This window comes from Lampetra fluviatilis, chromosome 38 (genome assembly GCF_964198595.1).
Source record: "Lampetra fluviatilis chromosome 38, kcLamFluv1.1, whole genome shotgun sequence".
NCBI lineage: Eukaryota > Metazoa > Chordata > Hyperoartia > Petromyzontiformes > Petromyzontidae > Lampetra > Lampetra fluviatilis.
In genome coordinates, this window is record NC_136312.1 from 11070346 (window position 1) to 11096793 (window position 26448).

At 49.5% G+C, this 26448-nt stretch overlaps 1 protein-coding gene across 4 annotated transcripts in view; it reads right to left on the reverse strand.

Moving 5' to 3' along the window:
• Positions 1–431: 431 nt before the first annotated feature.
• LOC144945649 (prickle-like protein 2) overlaps positions 432–26448 on the reverse strand; it is a 40917-nt gene continuing 14900 nt past the window's right edge. For 2 of the 4 annotated variants that reach the window (XM_078874200.1, XM_078874203.1), the window contains exons 2-8: positions 15627–15769; positions 14655–14768; positions 7611–7748; positions 6896–7099; positions 6034–6220; positions 3097–4020; positions 432–2580 (exon numbers count right to left, since the gene is read on the reverse strand). In XM_078874200.1, the coding sequence (XP_078730326.1) occupies positions 1463–2580; positions 3097–4020; positions 6034–6220; positions 6896–7099; positions 7611–7748; positions 14655–14768; positions 15627–15740 (2799 nt within the window). In that variant the 5' untranslated portion in view covers positions 15741–15769 and the 3' untranslated portion in view covers positions 432–1462. Of the gene's footprint in view, positions 2581–3096; positions 4021–6033; positions 6221–6895; positions 7100–7610; positions 7749–14654; positions 14769–15626; positions 15779–25565; positions 25578–26448 lie in introns of those variants that run through there. The other 2 variants (XM_078874202.1, XM_078874201.1) reach the window with 2 other exon arrangements.

Sequence of the window (26448 nt, forward strand, 5' to 3'; positions counted from 1 at the left end):
TCTGCTCCCGCGCAGAAGCCTCGGCCCACAAATGGGACAGAAGCAGAGCCACGCCAATCAACATCAATCAACTCCACCCACTGTTGTAGAGATATTTCAACTACTGCAAAGGCGATCACATGGATTTCGGATTAACCGGAGCAACATATTTGTTCGGTTTAAGCAGGTGACTTGTAATACAATTTCCGAGAATAACAATGTACAACTGTTTTAAAATTATTAATTTGGCCTTAACGGAAAAATCCACAAGTTAATAATGTGCGTCAAAATCTCTGCAGATAATTATCGATTATAATCGAGTCTACTGTATTTAAAATATAATTTCGTTAGCGGCTTGGGAAAGCTTGCAGGATAACAGCGACACACGCGCGCGTGATGAGCGGATCCTCAGCTGGCCTTCGGAAAATAGACAATGCAATTGTACCGTTGGAAGCAATATATTATTTATTATAATGAAATACACCAGGGTTTTTGTTGTTGTTGTTTTATTATATATTTAAAGTGAAAGGTCGTTTAAATCCTTATATTTAAAAATAAATCTGCAGTCTATCTGCAATACCATCGAAACACAAACGCTTGGAAGAAGACCATCACCTGGTTACGTTGAATGTCACGCACAAATTACTGTATGCACACCAAGAATTGAAATACTGTATACAAATAGTGGTAATTACTGCGTGTGTGTATATATACCGCACTATCCTTCGAAGGAGGTTACACGACTGGTATATCACGACTTAAAATACTGTGACGATGTTACAGTTAAAGCATTCCACGATATTAAATAAATATGTGGCACTATATGTTTCATCGGTTTCAGCCCCATAATGCAATAGGATAGAAAAGTGTATATATTTGTTTAAAATAATAATAATGATCGTCATAATATGAAGAAATATATAATTTCAACAGCAAGAATTTTGCATTAAGCTCATTGTGATGCACGGTTGACATTCACATGGATTAATCGAGTTAATACTTTACGCAAAATGTTGTATATGCTTACAAATATAGGGGCTGTTGTTTCATTGGGAGCAATAATTAAACGGCAATTAAATTCAAAACATGGAAAGGGAATTGAAGAATGGGGTCCTCCCTCAGACACCATAGCAAAGCTTTTACTTATAATAGCCCAATGACCTCACGTGTTTTCATGAGCCAGTAAAACCTTTGACCTCTTAAATATCTTGATTCAAAAACGGCATGCAGGAGGGCGATAAAACGCATTCTTACAATGTCAATAAAAAGCCCGCTATGCAGTTCAAATGCATGAATAACAAAACAAAAAGGAACCCTTTAGTCGAGGGGAAAACAAGTGAATACTGCAGTTTCACAAATTGACTATAGCCATGGTGAAATATTACATGTGTGTTGAATGCAGTGCACCATCGGCTAAATCCGTAACGTGCGCCTGAAGTTGAAAACGCGTGGAACCTGTCGCGGTCCGGTAAAGCTCGAAACATCACGAAATGATGCAATTCTTCCCTTTCTTCCTGCGCTGAAGCCTGCGGTGGTTGGGCGTGTTGGGCAAGTAGGGCCTGTGCAGGAACTGCGGGGTTCCCAGTGGGTACTGGTGAGAAGGACTCGCGGACTGCGGGATCGGCTGCCCCATGAAGTACCCCTCCTCGTCGCTCTCCGACGACGACGAGGAGCAGGTGGAGCACCAGTCGCCGTCCGGCACCCTGCCGTCGTCGTGGCCGTAGTCGCTGTTGTACTTGAAGCTCTGGAAGCGCTGGGCGGCCTGGGGGTCTTGCAGCGCGAACTCCGAGAACGTCCTCCCGCACGCGCCGTACGCGGGCGGGCGGGTGCGCTGCTGCAGCAGCAGCAGCTCCGAGTGCTCCTGCAGCTGCAGGGCCAGCTGCTGCGCGCCGCCGGCCTTGCGGCTGCCGCCTCCGCCGCTGCGCCGCAGCGCGGCGAGCAGCGCATCGCGGCCAGTCGCGCGCACGCCCCCCCGCGGTTCCCCACCAAGGTTGAGAGCGTTCTCCGAGCGCGACATGCGGGACCGCCGCGAGCGGTGCTGCTGCTGGCTGTCGTCGCCGCCGGCGTCGTCGTCGCGGTGGCGGTGGTGGCGGTGCCGACGGTGGTGGTGGTGGCGTTTTCCGTTCCAGCCCTCGAAGGCACCCACGTCGCGCCTCCTCATCTGCTCGCTCATGGGCGCGTTGAAGGGGTCGACGCCGAGGACGGCTCCGTCGCCTGGCGCGTAGCGGGGAGCACCCGCGCCTTCCGCCTGCGGGCGGCGCGCCGGCGCTCCTGGCGCGGGGGGGTCGTGGCGCTGCGCGGGGCGGGCGCCGCGGAGCGACTCGGAGCTGCGGCAGCGCGCGCCCAGCGCCCGCCGCGGCCGCGCGAGCTGCAGCTGTAGCGGCACCGGCGCCGGAGCCTGCAAGTCGAACAGGCCGTAGGGCGGCGGCGTGCAGGCGGTGCTGTGCAGCGAGTCGGAGCTGCGGCAGCGCGTGGACGAGCTGAGCGTGCCCACGTTGCTCGCCCTCTCCGAGCCGTTCATTCCCGAGTCCTTGCTCAGATCCGGCATGGAAAACTTGGAGAGCCTCTCGTGCCGACGGCCGTCCTGCCCTGCGGGTGCACCTTAACACGGCACCAAAGACAACAAAGTGGTCACCCGCAGCTCAACAAACACACGCGGCTGTTAGGACAGTGAACGTCGCCTGCCGGCCTTGACCGTCGACGTTGGTGCAACGTTGAATGGTTAGTTCGCGATTTGAATTTGTAACGCGCCCGCTGTCACCCGCCGCATGGTGTTCGCTCGCCCTCGGCAGAGAACCACTGGGAGGTGCGAGGAGCAGTGCCGGATTCAGCTAGTGCGGGGGCCTGTAGAATATGTTATAAAGGGGCCCTAAATAAAAAAACAACACGTAAAAATAAAAAACACAAAATTTGTACTTGCATAGTAAAGTCAATTTCTTTTTTTACATCAAGGGCATTGACATCAAGAGGCTTTACATAACTGGGGTTACCTTTGCTGCTGCAGTAAAATGAGCAATCGGCAAATTTACCATCTTCCCCGCATTCCACCGTCGCAGATATTTCTGAGAACTGTGAATCCAGCTCCAGACAAGATAACGGCGAGGGCACTCCCCTTACCGGTCACGGTAGAGAGCGGCAGCGACTCCATGGAGTCGCGCGGGTGCCGGAGGGGCGCGTCAAATGATCCCGCGAAGCCGGCTGAGCCGACGGCGTCCCCTTGGCGGCACTGCCTCTCCAAGAGCCGGCGGAAGGAATCCCGCTTATCGAAGGAAGGGCTGCGGTTCGAGCGCCTGTCCGACGCGTGGCCCCGGTCAACCCCCCGTCGCTCGCGTTGGCGCCCATCGTCGCTCCTCTCCGCCGCCGCCGCCACCGCCGACGAGAGACGACCCTCGGAACCCTTGCAGAAATTAAAAGCCCTGCCGTGGGCCGAATCCACCGAGCCGCGCTCTCCCCCGTCCGACTGCCTCTGCCGCTTCCTGTCGAGCACCGGGCGCATGTAGGAGGAGCCGCTGAGCGCTCCGAACACGACGTTCTTGTTCAGGTCGTCGGCGGCGGCGGCGGCCACCTCCCGCTCCAGGCCCTCGCTTTTGAAGGGCAGGAGGTCATCGTCGCTCCGCCACACGTTGTCCACGCAGACGCCGAGCGGCCGGCCCGTCAGACTGAGCGCGTCCATCTGCCGCGACAGGGGATCGACGTCGTACGAGCCGTCAGGCGACCTGTAGCCGCGCGTCAGCAGGGAGTACGTGCTGCGGGGGGCGCGCCTCAGCTGGTACTCGTCCGAGCTGGTCCACTTGGCCGAGCCGCGGTGGGACTCCCGCGATCGTGCACTCTGGAAAGCAGAGTCGGACGAGTCGGACGCGTCGGGGTCCCTGCCGGCGTCGCCCGCGGCCGCCTGGCTGCACTCCTTGGAGCAGTAAATGCTGCCGCCGTGTGGCAGGAATGGGAAGCCCAGTAGGGGCTTGAGACAGCAGTCGCAGCTGAAGCAGGTCTCGGACGCGTGCCAGTGCTGCCCCCTATATGTCATCTGGCCTTGGTCAATTCCTTCTCATGCGAGCCAGACGCGCGGGCGGAGGAGAGAGACACAAATGGAGAAACGCAAATTACATGACGGTTTTCCTTCGTTGTCCCGACTTTTTGTTTGTCATCTGTAAGCGCCATTTGTTTGATTGGGATTTAGTTTAGCCAAAAATAAATGAAATAAAAAAAATCGCTAAAAATGCATAATTCCTTAAAATGTATCCACATGCCATTAGACCTGGATAAACGTTCCACATGCATTGGATGTTTAAATTTGATTTATTTCTGACATGATGAATGAGACAAGAGAGAAAGGAGCTATACTCATGAGACCATTACAAAAAAACTGTACGAGTGAAACAAAGCAAACACGACGGTAAAAAACATACCCAAAATATCATAGATTGTTTACATCAAACAAACAGCCCGAATAGTGCCGATACATCGAATCACCGAGGGGAGGAAGGGATGAATCGTTACATATCATTAAGATGTAGGTAAGTATCTTGAACTTCTTTCGTGCTAATCGGGGGTGTGGGGAATGTATTCCTGGTTTTCCATTTTTAATAAAAAAAAAAGTGGCAAATTGTTCCAATTATTTCCAATAATATATTTTTATTTAAAACTTTCGTGACTGCAGGAATTAATATGCTTTGGCTCTTTCGGTAAAGTCATGTAGACAGAAAAAAAAATATTAAAGTGACTAAAAATAAAATAATACAAATTAACCAAAAACCACGACGTTTCGATCGTCATGAAGAAAAGGGGGTTAGCCTCTAAAGGCAAACTGTTTATAAAGGTGTAAAATGGGCGTAGCCCAAGTGTCAGCAGCATGGGCGGGGCAGCTGATGTTAAAGTGAGTGGTGGTTGTAGTGGGCAACGATGGCGCTGGTGGTGGGTTTCCACCAATTAAAGGGCTGCCAGGTCTAAAATGGAAACATTACAGCCAGTTATGACTTGAAATGGTTGATAACGTCCTTCCAGTGATTGCTGAGTTTGTACCCATCTTCACGGTTGAAATTGTGTCTACGCATGCATATATGGATAGCTTCATGAACAGATCTTTGTTGATAACCAGTAGGCTTGCAAGTACCATCGTCTTAGAGAAATCAATTTTGCGTGAGCCAGCCGCATTAAAATAATGATCAGCCACGGCCGAAGTATTGGTCCTGCCGTATTTCAAATCTGCCTTAAGCTCATGAACACGGTCTGAGACATGTCGCTTAGTTTCCCCAATGTAACTGCTGCCACAGATATTGCATGTCAGGAATCTTGTCCTTCACAGATGGGATCAGAATAGGTTTTCCCCTTTTATCTGGCAACAAAACAGGTGTTAATATGTTAAAACACCAAACTGAAACCTTTTACAAGGAATCATGTCTGCATTAACCACAATACTTGTGGTCAGAATGCAAACAAAAAACACACTGATAATATATGCATTGTCTTTGAAACTGATTGGTCCACACCAGAGACAGCTTTCTTTCGAGCCTAGTCTCAAACGGTGTTAGACCAGAGGACGCGAAAAGGCGTACAGCACAAAGACAAACCACTATCAGAGTAATGAGAGCTCGGGGTGAGCAACTACATCATGGGACCTCCTTTGCCAATACCAAGATATGAGAATAGGTTTTCCCCTTTTTTCTGTGGTCACAATGTAAAAGGTTTCAGTTTGGTGTTGGCTAGGGAATTCAAAGGGGACTTCGGTGATTTAGGCGGGGGCTTTGCTAGAGTTGCAACAGCTGACGGAAGGTTCTGGAAGTGGCCGTCAGAGTACGTAAGGGACGGGGAGAGGAGTGTTCAGGGTCGGTTGGAGATCTCTCTACGAGCAGACTGCCGTCGGTGCGACGCCTCGGAAGGCTGCGGGAAGAACGCCCAACTCCGCCAGACCGACTCACTTCTGCTGGACCTCTTGTACGTATGTATGTACGTTGAACTTCTTTCACACCGTACTTAGCCAAACCGTGCTAATCACTTGCTTCTGCACAAGCACGTCCGTCCGTCCTCAGGAGCAGCGAACGACCGTGTTGAACGCACCGATCAGCTGTCCGCACTTGGCGCAGTGGTCGGTGTGCAGCATCTGGAAGCAGCTGCAGCAGAAGGGCCTCCCCTCCTTCATGACGTAGCGACGGCCGCCCAGGGCCACGTCGCACTCGCAGCAGCGGAAGTGCTGCGTGTGCCAGTGGCCGCCCTCCGCCTCCGTGCACTCGTCCGCAAATATTATCTGCACAAAGAGCAGCCGCGACCGCGACGCTCGTCCGTTATGAGAGCATGTGGCCGGGCGCGAATCGAACTCACGAAAGGACTTTCGGAGCCACGGGGGAAGGGGGGGGGGGGAATTAATTGAAGGGGAAAAGAAAGTCTTGAAATACCGACGGGAGGACAACGCTGTTGGTGGCGTGCGGCGCAACGGTAGGGGGCAGTGTGTATACGTGTGTGTGTAGAACTTATTTCGCACCGTGTGTGTTGAACTTATTTCGCACCGTGTGTGTTGAACTTATTTCGCACTGTGTGTAGCCAACGGAGCCAATCAGAGGTGTGCGGGAAGGACAGCAAACGAAACGCAAAAAAGAGGTTCTAAAGAAATGAGTTTTCAACCTAGATTCAAAAGTGCATGGCTCCAGGGGCTTCCGCAGAAGCGCACTTTAAAGCGCGCGACGCGGTGACCATCTTTGTTCGACGGTTAGCCAAAAGCCGCTGCGAGGATGACCGGAGTTCGCGCCATGATGGGTCTATCCTCCTCGACGAGATCGGCAAGGCATCGCGGTTCATTTGCGGCAAGCACTTTGTTGGGTGCAACCAGTGTGAGACCCGAGGACGAGCGACATGTCCACCCCCTCTTCCCCAGTGCCGAAATCCGCAGACGACACCACCCCCCACGCCCCCAGCCCCGGCTCACCTCGTCACAGGCGGCGCAGCGGGGCTTCATCTTCTCGGCATGGTGGCGGCCGCAGTAGACGCGGCCCTCATGGAAGAAGTAGACGAGGTCGACGAGCAGCTCGGCACAGGTGGCGCATACGAAGCACGCCGGGTGCCAGCAGGCGTGGGGCCCCACGCGCGACGCGCACGCCGCCATCTCCCCCGCGCACACCGCTCCACCACACTGCCATCGACCCCGCACACACGCGGACGACACACACACGCGCAGGCGGGCGGGTGAGCCTGCGCACGCGTGCCGCAGGCAACCGGCAGGTAACGCTTCCGTGGTGCGTGGCGCCGGTGGGGCAGGGGCGACTGGCGGTGGTGGTGGCGGTTGTGGTGGCGTTCGTGGTGGCAGCGGCGGTGGTGGTGGCGGTGGTTGTGGCGGCGGTGGTGGCAGTGATGGTGGTGGTGGCAGTGGTGGTGAATGGGGGCACGTATAATTTCTGTCACTGGCCAATAACCACCACTGCCTGACCCGGGCTGTCGCTGCGAGTGGTTGGTGTTACCAGCTGGCAGTGTTGTGGTGCCGGTGAGAGCGAGTGGTTTTGCCTACTGGCAGCAGGGCGAGGGTGAGTGGTGCCTGTGAGAGCGAGTGGCTTTGCCTACTGGCAGCAGGGCGAGGGTCAGTGGTGCCGGTAAGGGCGAGTGGCTCTGCTTACTGGTAGCAGGGCGGGGGTGAGCGGCGCTCTCACCTGCTGGCAGGTGGCACCGCTGAGCGAGTGTGGAACGATGCGCACGGTGCCCCGTCCCAGCGCCTCGCGCTTGCGCTGCATGCTGAACAGCTGCAGCTCCTTCCTCTCCTCCTCATCCAGCGAGCTGCAGTACCGCACCTGCGACGGCAGCAAACCCTCGCTCACAACGGTCTCTGCTCGTTCAACGACCGCACACGGGCAAAGGTGCAGCAATGCATTCGCTTGCTCACTACACACCGCTGGTGGAAGAAGGTTCACCCGAGGAAGCTCCGAACAACTCTTCTTGCTCCCGACAGCCCCGCTCTCGGGATGATATTTGGCCTACTCCTCCTCATCGCAAGAGGTTGGCGTGCTCCAACGCACGCGGCCTGCCTGTGGTGACCCCATGTACACTCCTGAGTGGGCTTAGGCGACGGAGGTATTTAAGAAACTCGCTCCATTCTTTCCACTGCTATGCTAGCAGATGGAACCGGCAAATTTTGGATGTCCAGTCCAGTGCGCTCAACGGGACACCGCAGCAGCATCCAATTGAACGCATGCGCTGAATTGTACGTTGAACTTATTTTGCACCATACGTAGCCAACCGTGATCATCGGAGGTGTGGGGGATGGATAATAAACTATACAAAAAAAGCAGTTCTAAAGAAATTAATTTAAATTTAAAAGTGCATAACTCCCAGTGGCTTCCTAATATCAGAAGGAAGAGCGCTCCAGACAGCCACAGGAGCGCACCTGACAGCGCGCCTGATGTGGTGACCGTCTTTGACTTGCATGACACCTCTGCTTATGTGCCATAGCTCAGTGGTTTGCTGTGCCTTCGGTGCAATAAAGGGCGATCCATTTATGTGAAACTCCCTTTCCGTCGGTGTCGAGGTGCTCGTACGCTGGCTCGCCAGGAGGAGGTACAGAAAAAATGTGGACTGTCCGTCTTCCTACCCACATGCAAAACGCCGATTCGTTGGCTAAAAAAAACGTATCGATATACAAGGGGACTGCAGAGCTTGGGCAATTGTGGGCACCGGCCTCAATGTCCCCCTACTGCCTCTTCCCGGCTCTCGCCTGTGGCTCCCCGTGCCTCCGAGTTGTCTCTTCGTCGTCGCATTAACACACAAAGAGGCCGGAATCTTTTTAGTTTTTTTTTATCGCCAAGCAAAGCGGTTCCATCGCCATGCGGGTGGGTGGGGAATTCACTTTTGACGTTAGTTCCCCGGCTGAATAAATGTGAAAACGAAAGAAATCAATATGAGTGCGCGCAGCTTTGCGACAGCGTCGAGCGATTCTTTGGTCAGACGCAGTAACTCAATTACTCGATAACTCGGTAACCCCATAACTCGGCAAGTCTCTCGGCCACAGCGGAGCTGCCCCGTCTTTCTCCGAGCTCTCCGCGTTTGGTGGAGGGCACTGGGCTCCTCGTCATCCAACGAGCGGCGAGTGATTCAGTGCGGCATCTGTTCACGAGTGCCGCATTCTCAGGGATGCACCCTGCACCAAACAGTTGCTCTCTCGTCTATTTTAGACAAGGCCTACTGCTGCGTACTATATATAGAGGTGTGCGTGTATACAAAGCTTGGCTACGTATAATAATAATTCACAGTCTTTTTTTCAATACACTACCGTGCTAATGCCTCCTTTCTATGCCATGTTGGTTATGGAAGGTGTTTGACCATACTTCACCATGCTGGTCATTGCGAGCTGGTGAGAGAAGCGCACCAGGACCCGTTCGGAAATCACTCGCGACTGACGCGAACTGGGGTCAGGAACCGCAGCTCAGGTCGCTGGATTAGGAGAGCAGTGCGCTCGTCGCTGCACCACCACTCCTCACAGCAATGCATTTAAATACAAAGATGGCCCATCGTGAGCCGAAAGCGTCTGTTGGAGCAAGTGCTGTTAGTGAGTAACAGCACCTATGGAGGTCGGAATGGCACACGAGGGGGTGGGTGGCCAACACCACGGCCGGCCGCCTTTGTCTCCCGAGTAGCGATGTTTACTACACACCGCACTGGGTACTCATTTGAGGCTGCGTCGAACTAGGGAAGGCCCAGGACTGGTTCAGATATAATCGTCACTGGTGTTGGCCGTGAGCAGGAATCGAACTCAGATCGCCGGGTTTGTGGCGCAGTGCACTAACCGCTGCTCCACCACTCTACACATGTATTCACACGCACACATAGACATATACTCACAAATACAAAACACTTAATGACCCCGAAATTGCCTAATCTCAATATAGTGAATAATAGTGTCTAGTGAAATATAGTGAATAGGTTTTGTAAATAGTCTAAAAAAAGCCTACGTGTTAAACCAATCTAAATAGAATATAATCGTCACAATAATCAACATCAGCATTAGCAATCACGTTCAATCAGTGCAAATTACCCTGCCACGACTTTGACATTGCATAAATAAGACACGTGTTTTAAAGCCAAACATCCGCTGGATTATCTCGTTCATTTACTCATCAAATGCAGCTGTGCGATGGCCAAATCATTCATCTACTGTGTGCCTGTCAAATGTCTGGGGGGAGACTGGGTGAGTGGTTGCGATTGAGAGCCAAGGCTCCATTTGAAGGTGGACCACTTTTAGTTTTTTGCATTCGCGATCTCCGTTGAACAATCCGGTGTCTTTTGTTTTCACGTCCCACGCGCAACGGCTTCGCTTGTGCCATTACCCGAGACGTAGTTACATTGGCATATAATTTGCACCCGATTTGCATGCGTTTTGCATACAATTAGCAACATCACTTGCACGTCGCACACACCATTTATTACACACGTCATCCGATGCACGCGTCACGTGGGAAAGCTGCCGCGGTGTAACGGTGTCGCACGCCGGAATCGCCTACCGGAGGTCAGCGGTTTTGACCTCCCGGACGCGGCAGTTGAAACAAAATAATCTCCCACGGCCTCTGCGCAGCGTACTTGAACCACGCGGGCGGCATCAAGCGGTTACGCCACAGTGGCGCCTACGACCGGCGGGGTCCCGTGCAGGTGGGGCAAACGGTGAGTACTTCCCAGCCGGTCCGAGACGTCCTGGCCGGAGCGGAGGTGGAGGCAACAACAGCTTCGAGAGGAGAGTTCTCAAGAGCTCTCTCTCTCTCAAGTGTGCGAGAATCCTCCTGCCAACAGTGGCCGCCAGCAAGCAATTGCAGGGCTGCGCCTTTGCCCTGGCCCATCGTGAGCCTTAGGAATTGGTGTAATTATTCCGTGTATCGTTGCATCCGCGATAGATACCCAAAGCGCGGTATTATCCTCTGTGTAAAGGATCTCAATGAGCATGTAAAACACAGAGAATTACTTTAGGGGGGATCGTGCTGAATAGGCGTAGAATAGGACAAGGGAATGGTAACACAAATAGGGCAATTGTCTGGTCGCACGGAATACAAAATGACTCGGACCTCTCCAGATGCTAAGACTGGTCCAGTAATTAATCGTAACATGACTTTAAAATAAATACGGATCAGATTTTAGGAGCAGAGAATACACAGCTGCAGAAAACAAAAATAGGTGCCACGGTGGCAAGACGTTAACTGCCTCGCCTGGTATACAAGACGCCATGGGTTCGATCCCGATGCTGACAACTGTATATTTGGAGTTTGCATGTTCTCCCCGTGGTTGCGTGGATTTTCATCCGGGTCCGTTGGTTTTTTCCCCTCCACATTGAGAATCAACGTGCGCTTAGAGTAGTTGGCTACTAGAACGGTAATCCACTTGATTGAGCTATCCTTTGTGATGGCCCGGTCACTTCTGAAAAAGAACTACATCACTCAGTGGGCCTTAGCTGGTAAAATAAAATGGAGTTAAATAAAGTTTAAAAACAAATATTTTAGTTTAATAGAAATGCGCTCCGGTCATAACAATCTGAGCGATTCATGGAAGAGAACTTGAACAATTATCAGGATGGATATCGTGGAAGAACAATAAAATAATAAAAATAATAAGTTTAAAGGAGAAAGACTGGGTTGGAGTTTCAATAATTATTTGACAGGAGACAAATCTAGGAAGGCAGCGGGGAGTCTGAGGTATTACTGTCGAGATGTGAAAATGTCTTATCACACCCCTGCATTAGATCAGGGATTGAAAACATTGTGGCAACTCCACAGGGATACATTTTTCAAGAATTACAAATCTGCGTTTTTGCCAGAGCACTGGCGAATGAAATAAAACACACAGTATTGGTTTAGAGCAAGCAGGGTTGTCATGGGGAAGCTCTTATGATGTGAATAGCTGATGCAGAAGAACTGAAAACATCTCTCTATTGCGTGTACTTTGTTTGGCATCTGGCACAATGTCTGATGTTTCAATCCACTCGCTGGGAGCATCTCCAGGAAGTTAACCGAGCAGCCCGCATCCTCCCTTGGTGATACATTGTTGCCGCCCGTTGCTGACAAGTGTGTCTGTCGGTCCTCGGCTGATTGGCTCAGACCTCTCTTGACACAGCCAATCAGGAGGCAGCTCGCATCCTCCCTTGGTGATGAATCGTTGCTGCCCGTTGCTGACAAGTTTGTCTGTCAGTCCTCGACTGATCGGCTCCGACCTCTCTTGACACACACATCGAATCGTGTGTTCCTATTAACTGGTCATTTACAGTTCACGTGTAAGTGTTCACAATCGTTGTGCTGTGCACAGCTCTCCAACGTGTTTTGAGGTCGCGCCGCGTGTTGTTCGGGACAATGTCCGACGTTTCACTCCACGGGTCTAAGAAGCTCCCACAGCTCGAGGACCGACCTGTCAGACATCATCGCAGATGACACGTGGCGGTACAACCAGAGAAACTCATCGGAGAGCTCTGTGCATAAAACCACGACGGTCACATTGAGACTTATAGAAGCAGCTAAAACAAGAAAGGAGAGAAAAAAATCGAGAGTGCAAACGAGACGGTAAAAATCGAGACGAAAATAATGTATAACCAAATCCCAATCGGGGCTCTGCATCACGACGGCTCATCGTCGAGCCACTGCAGGGGCAAATCGTTGTGCGTCTCGTGCGCGTTATGCAAGCATCGATACAGTGTGGGTTTTCACGATGGCAATGACAGCAGCAACAGCGTCAAAGGCTAAGGGCACAGTACCGGATGAGACGGAGGCTTCGACAAAGCTGGCAATGTACGGGGCCAGGACGGGTGGGCAGTGAGGGATGAGTGTGGTGCGCAAGAGGGTCTGAGAATTAGTTTTTTTGTACTGGGTGCAATTGTGAGCAATAGCCACATCAGACAGTACATCTAATCGGCATAATCATTGGGTTCACTGCAGCTCAAAGACTCAGTCCCTACAAGGCGTGAAGTTAGGAAATGTCTGTGCGCTCGGCATTTGAAGTGCTCAAGACCAGAATCGGTAATTTCGCCGACAGGTGTGCTCAGGGAAGCAGTTCCATATTCGGATAGCAGAGTGTCCAGGGAGCACGCTCTGGCAACTGGTGGGGGGGGGGGGGGGGCAAGGGCATGGCTTTGCATGGTTGTGAATAATCGGGTGGCTCGGCATCCTTGACATGGCAGTGGAAGCGTGGCCTGAAGGTCTGTGGGGCAGTGCTTGGTGTGCATTTTGTACAGGGATCGTGACAGCAGCGACTTGTCGAGGGTGATGCATGCCGAGGATGGCGAGTTTTGTTATAACCAGATGAAAGAAGCCTCTTTCAGGTTGGAGACTATTCTCGCAATGTTGTGCAATTGCGCCAGGCTCAGCTGTGCCAAGGATTAGCCAGTGGGGAGTCAGAAGGAGAGGCAATAGAGGAGAGTAGAGTCAGGCACTAGGGATGCATTTCTTGATTGTTTCCCGAAAACGATTCGGAATAAATTGTCGGAGAACTGTTCACAGTCTGGCACCTGGCGGACTGTTGGAAGCATTTTGGGGTTTTTGAAATGCAAGAGGGAGGTCACAGTCCTGCAGAGGGATTATGGCGTTCCAGGTTACATCCGTCTGAGACATCCGGCAAGCACTTGACCCCCATCATCAGTTGGGACGGATTCTCTGGGAACAACCACCAGCCTCCTCCCTCACCCACCGCTACGACATCCATCTTGGGCCACGTAATTCATCACTCATGTGCTGTAAAAATGTAGAGGTGCAGCCCTGGAAGAAGGCAACAAGTGCTGACGAGGTGTTGGCGTGGGGTGGGGGGTTTGGGGGGCCTTTGACGATCTCTACACGAGTTCTTCTGCGTGTCAGTTTTGTTTTTTTACCAGGTAAGGCCCAACACCGAGCTGCATTGCTCTTTTTCAGAAGCGGCCTGCCAATCACAAAATGATGGCTGAATGAATGTGGCTTATCATCATATTGAAGTTTTATTGCAGCCAAAGACTCAGTGGGTGTCTTTGGGATGTTTTATTATTCTAAGTTCACGTGCTGCTGCCCATGAGCTGCACTCCGTTCAATTATTCCTCTTAATTCGGGAACGTGTTTTTTATTACTCGTGTGAGGTGCGAGATCAATTAATAAATGATGATGATAACGGTCATTCTTTAGATCGAATGAGTGTCTCTCACTCCCAGATAGAAGGGAATTATATTTACGGAGGTGTTGGATAGGGGTGGCAAACCCACTAATTAGAGGCCAAAAGCCTCTCCTAATCCCCCATGAAATGACATACGTACACACACAAGTTGGATTCATATAGTATCGAAATACATCTCTAGATGCCTGCCACTGCCAGTTGCTTCTTTTTGTCGATGTCAATTTTGCGGTCTGCATTCACCCGTCTAATGCAGCTGGTGCTTCTGGTATCTTTTTTTTTGGTGGATGGAATCTTTTTTTTACTCCACACTTTTCCTTAAGTTATGAATGCTTCGAAACTGAGCTTGAAATGGTTCACGCATCTGTAGGGAGGACACGATGGTAACTCGCATTAAAGATGAGCTCCGTATATAAAAAAAACTGCAATTTGAAAGTGTCATTGCTATATGGGAACCCACTCCGCGGAAATACCAGAACCGTGAGAGATGGCGGTGATGGCTTGGGGTGGCATTCAAGCTCATTGATGATGGATGATGATAATGATGATGAAGATGATTTAATTGCACGGGTGGCATATCTGTGAACACGGTGTTGTCTGACCTCATTGTCGTGTGGAGGGAGCTGGTAGAGAAGCTGGCGGATGCGGTATTTCTCCCCAACACTGTTGATGTATGGAACCTTCTCCTCTGGCAGGCAGCAGAAGTACTGGTGCACCTGTGGCAGAGACAGCAAAAAGGACGGCCAGGAACCACCGGCATTAGTGACCATCGGCGATTGTGTGCACGTAGTTACGCTGAACTTATTTCGCACCATACGGAGCCAACCGTGCTAATCAGAGGTGCGTTTGATGCAGCGCTGCCGAGGTGTGATGGCGTGACGACAATTTGTATCTCGATTTGATTCAACGTCCTCTCTCCAACTCCTGAGATGCCATGCCATGTGTGGGAGAACGTCAGTCCCTCCCCCCCCAAAACTGTGAACGTTGTTTTCGTGTCGCCGTAAAAACACAACTGAACACCGCCGTCGGTGGCGAAAGTGACATCGTTCATTCCAAACCGGGACATGATCGGTCGAGCTCAACGCTGGAGAAAAAAAACAAGGCATGCTATGAAGCTTCAGGCGATCCATTCAAATGGAGTCCATGCAATGGCCACGCATAGATTTGTGCATTTGACCGTCGGTGACAAATGAACGGGTCCACCATGCAGACCTTTACAGTGCCGCGCATGTTTCGTTAAACCCAGAAGACAGACATATCAACGATTCCCAACTGTCACCACCTGTTCCGTGCGTATTATTTTTACTTACATGCATACTAGTGATGGCACGTGTGCAAGAATGACAACCGAGCGATTTATTTATTTGTCGTTGGCAATCCTATTTCGTCAATTTGGGTCACCAGCAGACACAAGTGCAGGCACCATGCCGCCATGGTCACGGCCGTGATTTACACGGATGGCAGCAAGATAATTTGTTGTCTAGCAAACGCCATCGCAGGAGGTCACACACGATTGACGCAACGGTCCATCGCCGATCAGGGTGGTGAACGAGTTATGCTTCTCCGCGTCGTACCTGTTGAGGCTTCAGGCCGGGCGGCACCCAGGAGTATTCCTCCAGAACGCAGCCAGAGTCGTCGTCCGAGACGGTGTTTCGCTGCAAGCCGTGGCCGAGCTTCACGCTGGCCATCCCGCCCGTCCGCTCCTCCTAGGCCCGTCCTGGTGAGACTGTAACACCACCGCATCGTCGTGATTCAGTGCATGGCGCAGGTCGCGTTACAGTCGGTCATCGATTATCCGGTAGCTTCGGTACGGAGGGGACGTTATGTTTTTAGGTGTGGTGTATATGTTTTTTTTGTTTACGATATGAAATTGGCATAAATAAGCATACAAATAAGCAAAAATAAACATCCTACTTTTTTACTGTATATACTTTACTGTACTTACCACTCCGATCTTGAAGACTCTGCATGGGGTGATGTATATACGTTCGGTATTTTCAGTGTTCAATTTGTAAGTAGTGTATAATGTACTGTATATAAAATGTTACACTGAAATCAAGTGTAGCTACCTTTTTTGTCACGTACACACAGTGCCGATAACCAGACTGGTAACAGCATTCGGAGTGGTTTTTCCGGATCTACTCGGGACCGCCGGATAATCGCGCGCTGGATAATTCGATGATCAACTGTATTCATTATTTATTCATCCAAAAAAAAAGCGTCACCAAGTCTCAAGACTCTCTGTATGTACATATGTTGTTGAACTTCTTTCGCACCATACGTAGTCAATTGTGCTAATCGGAGGTGTGGGGGGGGGGAAGGACAACAAACTATAGAAAAAGGCAAATCTAAAATAAATAAGTTTTCAATCTGTATGATTTAAAAGTGTATAGCTCCAGTAGCTTCCTAATACCGGAAGTGCTTTCTAGACGGCCGCAGAGACGAACAAAGGTGGTCACCGTGTGATGCGGTGACCACTTTTGTTCGATGGCCGGCCAAAAGCCGCCGCGAGGATGCTTGATGAAGGGTCCCCACGTCAGGATGCATTGGCAAGATTCTCGTCGAAGAGGTGCTTTAACTGTCGGAAGGAACCAAAGCACCCAGAGAGATAATTGGTTCTTTACCCTTCTATCTGGCAACAAAACTGACACCTTTTTACAAGGAGTCATGTTTGCATAGACCGCAATACCTGCAGTCATAAATACAAACAAAAGACATAACTCTGATAATGTGCACTGTCCTTGAAGTTGATTGGTCCACACCCGAGACAGCTTTCCTTAGAGCCTAGTCTCACATGGGTTGGACCAGAAGACGCCAAAAGGCGCACAACTCAAAGACAATGCACCATCAGAGTATGAGAGCTCGGGGCAAACATCTACACTATGGGGACCTCATTTGCCAGTAAAAATATGATAATTGGTTCTTTACCCTTCTATCTGGCAACAAAACTGACACCTTTTTACAAGGAGTCATGTTTGCATAGACCGCAATACCTGCAGTCATAAATACAAACAAAAGACATAACTCTGATAATGTGCACTGTCCTTGAAGTTGATTGGTCCACACCCGAGACAGCTTTCCTTAGAGCCTAGTCTCACATGGGTTGGACCAGAAGACGCCAAAAGGCGCACAACTCAAAGACAATGCACCATCAGAGTATGAGAGCTCGGGGCAAACATCTACACTATGGGGACCTCATTTGCCAGTAAAAATATGATAATTGGTTCTTTACCCTTCTATCTGGCAACAAAACTGACACCTTTTTACAAGGAGTCATGTTTGCATAGACCGCAATACCTGCAGTCATAAATACAAACAAAAGACATAACTCTGATAATGTGCACTGTCCTTGAAGTTGATTGGTCCACACCCGAGACAGCTTTCCTTAGAGCCTAGTCTCACATGGGTTGGACCAGAAGACGCCAAAAGGCGCACAACTCAAAGACAATGCACCATCAGAGTATGAGAGCTCGGGGCAAACATCTACACTATGGGGACCTCATTTGCCAGTAAAAATATGATAATTGGTTCTTTACCCTTCTATCTGGCAACAAAACTGACACCTTTTTACAAGGAGTCATGTTTGCATAGACCGCAATACCTGCAGTCATAAATACAAACAAAAGACATAACTCTGATAATGTGCACTGTCCTTGAAGTTGATTGGTCCACACCCGAGACAGCTTTCCTTAGAGCCTAGTCTCACATGGGTTGGACCAGAAGACGCCAAAAGGCGCACAACTCAAAGACAATGCACCATCAGAGTATGAGAGCTCGGGGCAAACATCTACACTATGGGGACCTCATTTGCCAGTAAAAATATGATAATTGGTTCTTTACCCTTCTATCTGGCAACAAAACTGACACCTTTTTACAAGGAGTCATGTTTGCATAGACCGCAATACCTGCAGTCATAAATACAAACAAAAGACATAACTCTGATAATGTGCACTGTCCTTGAAGTTGATTGGTCCACACCCGAGACAGCTTTCCTTAGAGCCTAGTCTCACATGGGTTGGACCAGAAGACGCCAAAAGGCGCACAACTCAAAGACAATGCACCATCAGAGTATGAGAGCTCGGGGCAAACATCTACACTATGGGGACCTCATTTGCCAGTAAAAATATGATAATTGGTTCTTTACCCTTCTATCTGGCACCAAAACTGACACCTTTTTACAAGGAGTCATGTTTGCATAGACCGCAATACCTGCAGTCATAAATACAAACAAAAGACATAACTCTGATAATGTGCACTGTCCTTGAAGTTGATTGGTCCACACCCGAGACAGCTTTCCTTAGAGCCTAGTCTCACATGGGTTGGACCAGAAGACGCCAAAAGGCGCACAACTCAAAGACAATGCACCATCAGAGTATGAGAGCTCGGGGCAAACATCTACACTATGGGGACCTCATTTGCCAGTAAAAATATGATAATTGGTTCTTTACCCTTCTATCTGGCAACAAAACTGACACCTTTTTACAAGGAGTCATGTTTGCATAGACCGCAATACCTGCAGTCATAAATACAAACAAAAGACATAACTCTGATAATGTGCACTGTCCTTGAAGTTGATTGGTCCACACCCGAGACAGCTTTCCTTAGAGCCTAGTCTCACATGGGTTGGACCAGAAGACGCCAAAAGGCGTCTTCTGGTCCAACCCATGTGAAAAAAAAGGTGTCAGTTTTGTTGCCAGATAGAAGGGTAAAGAACCAATTATCATATTTTTACTGGCAAATGAGGTCCCCATAGTGTAGATGTTTGCCCCGAGCTCTCATACTCTGATGGTGCATTGTCTTTGAGTTGTGCGCCTTTTGGCGTCTTCTGGTCCAACCCATGTGAGACTAGGCTCTAAGGAAAGCTGTCTCGGGTGTGGACCAATCAACTTCAAGGACAGTGCACATTATCAGAGTTATGTCTTTTGTTTGTATTTATGACTGCAGGTATTGCGGTCTATGCAAACATGACTCCTTGTAAAAAGGTGTCAGTTTTGTTGCCAGATAGAAGGGTAAAGAACCAATTATCATATTTTTACTGGCAAATGAGGTCCCCATAGTGTAGATGTTTGCCCCGAGCTCTCATACTCTGATGGTGCATTGTCTTTGAGTTGTGCGCCTTTTGGCGTCTTCTGGTCCAACCCATGTGAGACTAGGCTCTAAGGAAAGCTGTCTCGGGTGTGGACCAATCAACTTCAAGGACAGTGCACATTATCAGAGTTATGTCTTTTGTTTGTATTTATGACTGCAGGTATTGCGGTCTATGCAAACATGACTCCTTGTAAAAAGGTGTCAGTTTTGTTGCCAGATAGAAGGGTAAAGAACCAATTATCATATTTTTACTGGCAAATGAGGTCCCCATAGTGTAGATGTTTGCCCCGAGCTCTCATACTCTGATGGTGCATTGTCTTTGAGTTGTGCGCCTTTTGGCGTCTTCTGGTCCAACCCATGTGAGACTAGGCTCTAAGGAAAGCTGTCTCGGGTGTGGACCAATCAACTTCAAGGACAGTGCACATTATCAGAGTTATGTCTTTTGTTTGTATTTATGACTGCAGGTATTGCGGTCTATGCAAACATGACTCCTTGTAAAAAGGTGTCAGTTTTGTTGCCAGATAGAAGGGTAAAGAACCAATTATCATATTTTTACTGGCAAATGAGGTCCCCATAGTGTAGATGTTTGCCCCGAGCTCTCATACTCTGATGGTGCATTGTCTTTGAGTTGTGCGCCTTTTGGCGTCTTCTGGTCCAACCCATGTGAGACTAGGCTCTAAGGAAAGCTGTCTCGGGTGTGGACCAATCAACTTCAAGGACAGTGCACATTATCAGAGTTATGTCTTTTGTTTGTATTTATGACTGCAGGTATTGCGGTCTATGCAAACATGACTCCTTGTAAAAAGGTGTCAGTTTTGTTGCCAGATAGAAGGGTAAAGAACCAATTATCATATTTTTACTGGCAAATGAGGTCCCCATAGTGTAGATGTTTGCCCCGAGCTCTCATACTCTGATGGTGCATTGTCTTTGAGTTGTGCGCCTTTTGGCGTCTTCTGGTCCAACCCATGTGAGACTAGGCTCTAAGGAAAGCTGTCTCGGGTGTGGACCAATCAACTTCAAGGACAGTGCACATTATCAGAGTTATGTCTTTTGTTTGTATTTATGACTGCAGGTATTGCGGTCTATGCAAACATGACTCCTTGTAAAAAGGTGTCAGTTTTGTTGCCAGATAGAAGGGTAAAGAACCAATTATCATATTTTTACTGGCAAATGAGGTCCCCATAGTGTAGATGTTTGCCCCGAGCTCTCATACTCTGATGGTGCATTGTCTTTGAGTTGTGCGCCTTTTGGCGTCTTCTGGTCCAACCCATGTGAGACTAGGCTCTAAGGAAAGCTGTCTCGGGTGTGGACCAATCAACTTCAAGGACAGTGCACATTATCAGAGTTATGTCTTTTGTTTGTATTTATGACTGCAGGTATTGCGGTCTATGCAAACATGACTCCTTGTAAAAAGGTGTCAGTTTTGTTGCCAGATAGAAGGGTAAAGAACCAATTATCATATTTTTACTGGCAAATGAGGTCCCCATAGTGTACACCCAGAGAGAATTAAGCGCATGTAAGACGTCTGGCTGGCATGGAAGAGTAGGCCAAATTCCCTCTGTATGGGTTATTTAGGGCTCCCTCGAGTGAAGGCCCTTCCACCAGCAACGGCATGAGCGAGCAACTGCAGGGCTACGCCTTTGCCGCAAGGAACAAAGATTTGCATTTATTCGGCGCTGAAATGCCCCAGCATCTCAAACCGCCTTACATCTCTGGCCCACGCGTTTGCGTTCCCCAAACTTGACTATTGCAATGCACCACAGATTGGGATTCCGATGAAGGTGCATGGCAGACTTCAGTTCATTCATGAATGCTGCTAGAATTATTTCCACGAACTCCATTTCGTGGGCACATCTCTTGTCCTTGCATTGGCGACCAATCAAATATCGAATTGATTATGAGGTCCTGCTATTGACCTACAAGGCGATCATGGGGTTATCCCCCACGTTGCTTACAGGAACTGATCCTCTTCTATACACCGCCAATGAGGTCCTTGCCATCTTCTCATCTCCTTCTTCTTAGAATTCCGAGGTCAAGGCTCCGTGCCTGGGGTGATCGGGACTTTTGCCAGTGCAGCCCCTGATAATAATAAATCAATCAAAATCATTGGAGCTATTTAAATCTGCCCTGAAAATTCGCCTCTTTAAAACGCCTCCCCCCCCCCATAGTTTTGCTCGTTTATGCTGCTGGCTCTGTCGTAATTTCTGCTTTCCATGCACCGTGGCGCACTTTGGATCCTTGGATGAAATGCGCCTTACAGATGTCAATGATTATCTCAATTATTCCAATGGCCAGTTGTTTTTTTACCATAGGACCCCCCCCACCCCCACCCTGGTGTGACAGCTGCCTTCTCCTCTATTAGCAGCGCTTGCCTTTCCGCCAACACCCATCGAAGGGGCCCGCGTGTGTCCGCCTGGATTTGAACCGCTTCATCTTGCCAGCGTCTTCTTCGGAAAGGTCAGAGACACTTGAAGAGTGCATGAGTTAACTTCCTCTCCCGTGGAGGGAATTTGGAGGGTGGTGGAGGGGGGGGAAGGTTGGTGGGGGTGTGAGGCTTGGGCATTTTTTTCGTGGCACGGAACACGCAAAAGGCAACGCACGTTCAGCACAAAAGTCTACCGCCGCGTGATTGAGCACGCGCCACCTGTTACAACTCACGCTGGCCCCGCCGGAGGCACTGCGGTGGGCAAGACGCAGCTGCGCCAGCCGCTTTTACACCCCCCCGTGTCCGTCCTCTCGTCCGCACCCGTGTCTCCGTCTATCTGCATCCGAGCCTCTCTGCGTCCGTCTGTTGTCCCGCTGTGTCTTTGTGCGTGTCTTGTTACTCTAGGCGTCCGTGTCTGCTTGTCGTCCTCTGTCTCCGTGTCACTCTCGGTGTCTGTCTGTCACCGCGGCTCTGTGTTTCTGTGTGCTATGTAAGTATGCATGCTGAACTTCTTTCGCACCGTACATAGTCAACCGTGCTAGACACTGCAGAGTGACACTGTATTCTTGTCTGTCGCAAGTGTCTCTTTGTGTCTGTTCCTGCGTATTACAGGTTTTGTCCCACTTTGCAACCTTCTTGATTAAGGTCTAGCATTTCCTGTAGTTGGTTTCCATTGGATGTAAAGATAACTCGGGCGAAACGTCGTGATCGTTCTATTTTATTTTATTTCCACCTACGTGACTTTACTGACGAGTATGAAGAGTATGAATTCCTGCAGTCACGAAAGCTTCAAATCACGATTGTGTCTACCTTGTTTGATATCCATAATAAAATCAGCAAACATTCACGCAGTCTCTAACCAACGAAGTGTCGACACAGAAATTAACTGCAGTGTACCTCCTCAATTAAGGAACGATGCCCGATCATGTTTGTGTTCAAAACTGGTGTTGTATTGACTCAAATAGTCAAAAGCCCCAATCAATATCCTCTCATTGCAGATATTGAATGTTTGCAAAGTTCATTGGGGAAAAGAGTACACGGTCGCCTCGCGTTTTACGAGCGATTTTTACGGAGCGCGATTTTGAAATGGCGCGTTGCATTAATTGACGCTTTTATTTGTTATGCGTGCACTACTCTTCAAATAACGCGCTCCTCCGGCGCGTGGGCCACGGTGCAGGCAACGCGCTTGCGAGCTCGCCGTTAGTCGGGCGGCAAGGTTGAGTAGCGATGCCTCAGGCAGCAGCAGTGCTGACAACCGCGAGTGCGGGCAGCGGCATCAGGCAGCTGCTCCTTCTCGTGCCACATGTTTAATATCTTGTCCGTGTGAACTTTGACTTGTGCACCCATTTGCCTACCAAATATGTCCGTGAGGCATCTCACTAACATGTAAAAAAATATATTGTTTTGCCTAATTTTTTATTTTCCTTCTTTAAATAGGCCGATACTATCTTTAATACACGTATTGTAAATATGATGTTGCTGTAACCAGTGACATATGTCGACGTAAGCATGAGGCGTCGATAGCGTGCTCTCCCTAACCCCAACCATGTCCTTTACTTTTTACGAACAAAATTATTAAGTTTAATTTACGCGACTTTTGAGTTACGCGCCGTTTCCCCCCCCAGCACGTGTAAAACGAGAAGTAGCCGTAATTTAAAAACTGTAGAGGCTAACCAACCGTGTAGGCCGCGGTTCAGGAACGGTTTCTTTCTACCATCGACACGCAAGGAAAACAATCAACAAGATTTTGGAAATCACCGATGAATATCAAAATATCGTCTGGCCTCAGCCTTCTGTAACGCATGAAGAGGCAATGTATTTGACTCGTTGGAGAATTGATGCATCATGTTGAAGGTCTCACACACTGAGGCCTACATAAATAAAACAATATTTAGAGAATAATAAAAACCATTTATCATAACAACACGGACACGCCGAAATGTTATATGGGACTTGGAGGGAAAAAAAACTAATCTAGGTAGTATATGTGCCATGGGTTCAATAAGAGCCTAGAAAATGTAATGGATTTTTCCTAACCTGATTTTTTTAATGTACAGTACATGTTTTGTAAAGCTGAAGAGGTGCAGAATTCAAGATCAATCTCTCTCACACCTGGTATATTGCCGGCATGGACAAATTCACCCCTCCGAACTCCCCCAAGGTACAAAAAAACATCTATTTTTGGCCTTTTTTCCATTTTCAAGGTCATGCTGAAGGTTCCGTAGGACACGCAGGGCCCTGAATTGCCCGAGTTTTACAGAACAACGTCCCCTGATTATATTCTAAAACTCTTGCATGTGAGTAAGCAGCTGAACCATGACAATGCTTGAGAAAAATCATGTTCTCACGTGGTTTCTAATTCCATGCTACCCTCCAGCCACCAAACGGCCAATTTGATTTAACTACACGAAGCTATTTTATTATATGAATCCAGAAAAGTATAACCAGTTGGATTTTTTTTGGGAAATATACATAGCATCTGACGGTCAAAATAATCCAGGGTTTCACGGGCATCGTCACAATAACGGCCACGAAATTGTAACGACAAGGATAATTGGTGAGCCGTAGTTGAGAGACGAAAGGCCTTCGAGTGCAGGCTCACAGGAGACAAATGTTAAGGGGCAGTGCGGGAACTGGTAATTCGACTGCTGGTAGAAGAACGACCTCCGATGGAGGGAGAAGTACCCGGGCAACCGGAGTTCACGTGCCGCTCAAGGCCAACACCAGTGACGGTTATCTGGAACCGGTCCTGGGCCTCCCCTAGGTCGACTCAGCCTCAAATTAGTACTTAAGTACGATGTGTAAACATTGCCACGAGGAAGACAAAGGTGGCTGGGCGTAGCGCTGGCCACCTTCCCACTCGTGTGCCGTGTCGGAATGTCATAGGAGCTCGCCAACAGCAGAATGCTATATGGGGCATCTTTTGTCTTCGCACACACAGTCGTCGGCATATCATCACAAATAACATGCGCGCACCTCGCAAACAAACGTGTTTTTTTATATTTACACACTTATAAAATGCAGAGTTGTGAAAAGGATTTACGACGCTGGCAAAACGGATTTCAACAAAAGCCAATCAACACGAGGGGAAGGTGTGTGCTACGGTAAAGCTCGAGCAAAAAAAATAAGAAGCGTGCGGATGAGCGCAGAAAGCAGAGCGGTATAGTAGCGAGCGGAGAGACGTGACGGCACCGGGCATGATTCACTCACACCCAGCCCACAGCGAGCGAACGAGAGCGAGAGAGTGAGCGAGAGAGCGGCTCACGGAACGAAATGTTCTCATTAGCTATTCTTCCCGGCGACGGCTCCTCAGCGCGTTCTCGCTCGCTCGTCTCCGAAGCGGCGGCGGTGGCGGCGGCGGCGGTTGGAGCCGCCCCGACGGCGCGCGCGTTCTGGGTTGTCCGTCAGCTCCGTTTGACGTCGGAGAGCCGCGAATTATCGGGAGCCGACCGTGGATTTAGAACGACGCCCGGCGCTTGCAGATGCGCGCACGTGCTCGCGCGCGACCCGGCGTCAGGGGGGGGTGGGGGCTTCTGACTGCCACGATGGAGGTGTCGGCACGGCGACGTGCCCGTCGGCGATATAAAATCCCGTTGCCGACTCGGGGAATATTTCTTCACGGCCATCTTGTTGGGAGGCGGCGGCGGTGATCGATGATAACGACGATGATATTCATGACCACCATTACCGTGTCACTATTACAAGCCATATAGATGTTGTACTTCGATAGATAGATATACATTATATTAACTAGGTGCAAACCCATTGAGACGTCAAGTCTCTTTTTCCAAAAAAGGTGACCTGCGTTTGATCATTCGCAAGCAAAAAACTGCAGTACACACCATACCAAATGTAAAACAAAATAACGTTAATAAACCCAGTGAAATAACGTTAACGTAAGGAATGGAACCAGCAACACAGCCTCTTGCGTTCGCTTGTGTGGGCCCCCACTGCTGTGTGCGTGTGTGAGCCACGATGTCAAGAGCTAACTGCTGATTACCTTCACGACGACGACGACAATAATCTCTGCGTGTGAAGTCAGAATCAGAATATGTACTTATCTTAGAGGAAATCTGCCCGGTGGTTGTCCCTTGAGGAGAGTGGCCCTCTACGACTGTAGCAAGAGGGAGATTCCACCACTGCCTCAGGGCCACATGGACATGGGAACGGGCCCCATGCTTGTTGAGCACGGGGGGGGGGTAGGGGGGGCACTCTGGATTTATGAAAATAGTTAAAGGCGCAGCCCTGCAACGATGGCCTGCGCGCACCACTGCTAAACTGAACCAAAACGATTATTTTATCGGGCAAGGCCCACTGAGCTATGCAGCACTCTTTTTCAGAAACAACCCGTCCACAAATGGTAGCCCAGGGATGTGGCTTATCACGTGGACATTTATAGTAGCCAAATACTCTTAACGCACATCGATTCTAAATGTGGAGGGGGAAATCTGAGCACGCGGAGAAAAATCCACGCGATCATGTGGAGAGACATGCAAACTCCAAATACAAAGGTGTCATGGTCTCAGGGCGCTATGCATGGAAAGGAGGAAATAGTTTAACATCAACCAAGGAAAGTATAAGTGAGAAATATGTTTGAAAGTAACTAAAGACAAAGACATTTTAAACAGAAAACGTTTTTATTCGAGATTTGAAGATTTGCAGCGTCTCAGAAGTCCCCTGGCCTCGAAGGGCAACGAGTTTAGGTGCCGCAATTGCCAAGGCGCCGTCACCACAACGAGTGTGAAGCCTTAGAGGCCGTGGTGACAGTGAGCAATGCGCAATGTGAGGATCTTAATGATATTCTTTGGGTCTTTCGGTAAAGTCACGTCGATAGATTCAAAGAAAATAACAAAAAACTACGACGTTTTGATCGCAACACAAGC